The sequence below is a fragment of the Gekko japonicus genome, unplaced genomic scaffold (assembly GCF_001447785.1).
Source record: "Gekko japonicus isolate JY-2015 unplaced genomic scaffold, Gekko_japonicus_V1.1 scaffold71, whole genome shotgun sequence".
NCBI lineage: Eukaryota > Metazoa > Chordata > Lepidosauria > Squamata > Gekkonidae > Gekko > Gekko japonicus.
In genome coordinates, this window is record NW_015164667.1 from 515,908 (window position 1) to 519,925 (window position 4,018).

The 4,018-nt window shown below is 47.1% G+C and overlaps 1 protein-coding gene across 1 annotated transcript in view; it reads right to left on the reverse strand.

Moving 5' to 3' along the window:
• Nucleotides 1–3,751, reverse strand: part of LOC107108629 (hippocampus abundant transcript-like protein 1) — a 56,347-nt gene extending 52,596 nt beyond the window's left edge. Inside the window, exon 1 of the mRNA XM_015409099.1 lies at nucleotides 3,296–3,751. Within this exon, the coding sequence (XP_015264585.1) occupies nucleotides 3,296–3,523 (228 nt within the window). The 5' untranslated portion in view covers nucleotides 3,524–3,751. The remainder of the gene's footprint in view (nucleotides 1–3,295) is intronic.
• Between the last annotated feature and the right edge of the window lie 267 nt (nucleotides 3,752–4,018).

The following is a 4,018-nucleotide window of genomic DNA, read 5'->3' on the forward strand; positions in this document are numbered from 1 at the left end:
ATTGTTCCTTCCTGGAAATTTTTCACTAGTATTTTTTCGAGCTGAAACCTTTCGATGACAGCTGCTTGGACCAACCAACACACCAAGCCCACAATTTCATCTTTACACTTACACAGTTATATTTTCTCAGCTTTATGATGATGAACAATGAAGCAATAATGCTTTAACACCGGAACCCTTCTGCCAACACAGCCACTGACTCCAAGCAAGCTATAATTTATTCCAAATGAAGACCTGGAGAGTCAGTCAACGCTCACGGGAACCTGTGAAACATTATGAAGGCTGCAATGTACAAATAAATTATCTACAATGCTAATCTGTACTATTTATTAAACTTACTAAAAGCAGCTCCAAAGTAGTACTAGTGCAACAAATCTAGAAAAGCAATCAAATTGCAATAACTGCCTTATGTGCCAAAACACAACCGCTCGCAGGCTGCTGGGACATACTTCTGCAAAACAGTGGGCCATGTAGCACAATATGATGTTACTGGGCTTATGGGCACAAATGAGGCCCACAATAATGAAGAGGTCAACAGCATGGCCACTTGGGCACCAGGGCACCACCTCCTAAGGTTTTCATATAGTTCAGGCTTTCCATATATAGGAGGTGGTGACCAGGGATACACAGGAAAAATGAAGATATCCCACATCTTTTGGACTTACACAAAAAATATCCAATACAAACATCATGCCCCACTATTGTGCAAGTGATGAGTAATATCCAAGTTGACAAGGAAAAAAGTGAAAGTCGGATCTACATCGATCCTCATGAATTCATATAATTTTTACATTGAAACAAAACAAAATCACCATCATATGGTACACCATGTGTTAGTCTATAGGCAGCACCACAAAAATCATGCATCCACAGATTCGTGGTACCACAACAGCACAAAATATGATTCCAAAGCAGGGATCCTCATGAATTCGTATTATTTTTATGCTGAAATGAAATAAAACCACCAGCATTCTGTAGACCATGTCTTAGACTATAGGCAACACTACAAAAATCACAACTCCATGGATTCGTGGCATCACAATAGTGGAAAAACATGGTTCCAAACAACAGATCCTCAGGGTTTTTCAACTGAATCACTCCAACATCAACATCAAATCACATATCTTGTCCATGGCCACAGCGTGCACCACAGAAATCACATGTCCACGGCTTGGTGGTGACACCATGCTGCAAAAACATGGTTCTGAACCATGGATCCACAGGGATCCTCAGGGATTTTGCACTGGGTCACCCCAGACTCACCATCAAATCACATATTATTTCCATGTGCAGAGCTTGCACCACAAAAATCGCAGATCCACAGCTTTGTGGCAACACCATGCTGCAAAAACATGATTCCAAAGCACGAATCCTCATGGATCCTTACGATTTTTGCTTTGGGTCACCCCAACATCACCATCAAATCACATATCATATATCATGTCCATGGGCAGGGTCTGCCCCTCAGCCACAGGCCTCCCTTTACAAGGAAGAGAAAATGGTGGGGAGAAGGGAGAACAGCTGATGGATCTGGAAAATAAGAGGAAAACCAGAACATCTGGAACATTCTAATGATGGGATAAGAGAAGCCGGGGACATGTGATTTCTGTGGTCATGGACAAGATATGTGAGTTGATGGTGATGCTGGAGTGACTTAGTTGAAAAACCAAGGATACATGAGGATCTGTGCTTCAAAACCATTTTTTCTTTTTGCAACATGGTGTTGCCACAAAGCTGTGGATCCGTGAATTTTGTGGTGTAGGCTGTGGCCATGGACATGATATGTGATTTGATGGTGAGCTTTGGGGGAACCAAAGCAAAAATCCTAAAGATCTATGGTGTTACTATGAACCCGTGGATCCATGATTTTGGTGGTATAAACTCTGCCCATGGACATGATAGGTGAATTTGATTGTGATGTTGGGGTAACTCAATGCAAATACCCTGAGGATCCATGAGGATTCATGCTTTGGAACCATGTTTTTGCACTGTTGTGGCATCCATGGATGCGTGATTTTTGTGGTGCTGCCTACAGACTACGACATGGTCTGTTGTATGATTATGGTGAATTTCATTTCAATGTAAAAATCATATAAATTCATGGGGATCCATGCTTTGAAACCATGTTTTTGCAGTGTAGTGGGGCAACAAATCCGTGGATGCATGATTTTTGTAGTTGTGCCTATAGTCTAAGACATGATCTACAGCATGATGGTGGTTTTATTTTGTTTCAATGTAAAAATCATATGAATTCATGGGGGTCCGTTTAAAATCATCTAGACACGATTTTTACCCAGACCCTTTGACACCAATGATACATTTCACTCTGCGACCTTTAAACAGCTAACAGTACATCATAAACTGCCAAATGAAATGGCTGAAAACAAAATGACACCATGAAGCCCTTATATACTTTACCAAGTGTCAAAGACCCCATACATGCATGTGTCTTCCACAACACAGCATAGTGAGCCAAAAAAGGACAAGTAGCTTAAGGCTAAAGAGTGATTGTAGCAAGAACAGACCTGGCAAAAGGGGGCAGGAAAGACACCTCATTGCCCCTTCTTAACCTACTTAAAAGCATACAGACAGGGCAAACAACAATAAGCCCAACAAATATTAGTTCATCTTCAAGATGCAGTGACAGATTTACAGGTAGGTTAAAAGACATCCCTCTATCCTAAAGTAAGTACTAGGTAACATTCTTTTACAAGCATGAATCAGATTGTGACTTTTAGATGTACAATGTGCAAGTTGCAAGTAAATAAATTAAGCATTCCAATTCTTTGAAGAAGACTGGTAGAGTTCTTGGAAAGTTTGCTGGAAGTACCAGCCTTAAGGCCAAGAGCATCTTTACTGGGCGAGAAATAAACGAGAGATGAAATAATGGCGATGGGGACAGTGCCCTTTCCTCACTCCCCAAGCAGGCCTCGGCCATCATTCCAGTGCAGGAAAGGCAATTTCAAAAAAGCCTCTCCGTCCGCTGTGTATACGACAAGCGCCTATCTCGTTCGGATTTTAAAACAGACTAGAAAGAGAAGATCCACCCCCCCAACTCCACCCACCCCACCAGGGTTTAAGACACGAATGAGGACCACCACATTAAACACCGCCTTAGCAGGGCCAGGCGTCACCGGGGATATGCAGGGGGGTAGAAGATACGGAGAAGAGGCAACGTGCAGAAGGTCTCCTTCTCCGCCAGCTGCTTGATGCTTCGCCCAGAGCCACGGAATGAAGGGGGGTGCGCGCCCGCCTCCTTTCCCCCAGGGGCCCCAGGTCCTCTCCGGACACTCACCGAAGAGCCTCCGCCGGGCTTGAAGCCGATTCTCCCCACCAGCATGATTCGGCTCCCCCACTTCTTGCCGTCGCTGACTCCTGCTACGTCTGCGTCCCCTTCCACCACTGCTGCTGCTGCGGCCGCCGCCACTGTCAAGGCCACCACCTCCGCTTCCCGGGCCGGCGCTGCAAGAGGAAGAAGAGGAGGAGGAGGCGGAGGCGGCGGCGGCTCCGGCTCAGGGCTCATTTCGCTCCCATCTTCCTGCCCGGGGGGCGGCGGGGGCGGCAAGGGGAGTGGCGGTGGGGCAGGGGCTCCGGGCGGCCTCCCGCCGGCTCCTTCATCTGCTGCCACCGTCGCGAGGACCAGGCAACGCGCGCGGGAAAGGGTGGGGAGAGGAAAGCCCCCGACGCCGCAGCTACACTCGACAGCGGCGTTGCTCCTCCTCACCCGCGCTCAACCTCCACGTACACGTGACCTGCACCGCGGCGAAAGACCTTGTGCCTTCCCACCGGAAAAGGCGTCACGCACAGAGGCGGGGCTTAAGAGAGAGGGGGTGTGATGGACGACGAGTAAACGGGGATGGCACCAATCTCTGTGGAGGGGGCGTGGCCTTCGGGGGTATTTCTCCTCCGCCAGGCGATTTCAGCGTCTCTGTGGGCACAACATTTTATCGGTGTTAGTCGCCTGGTTAGCGTGATTGACTGTCGGCGTATGCAGTGTTACCTGCCTCCGTCTTTTTCT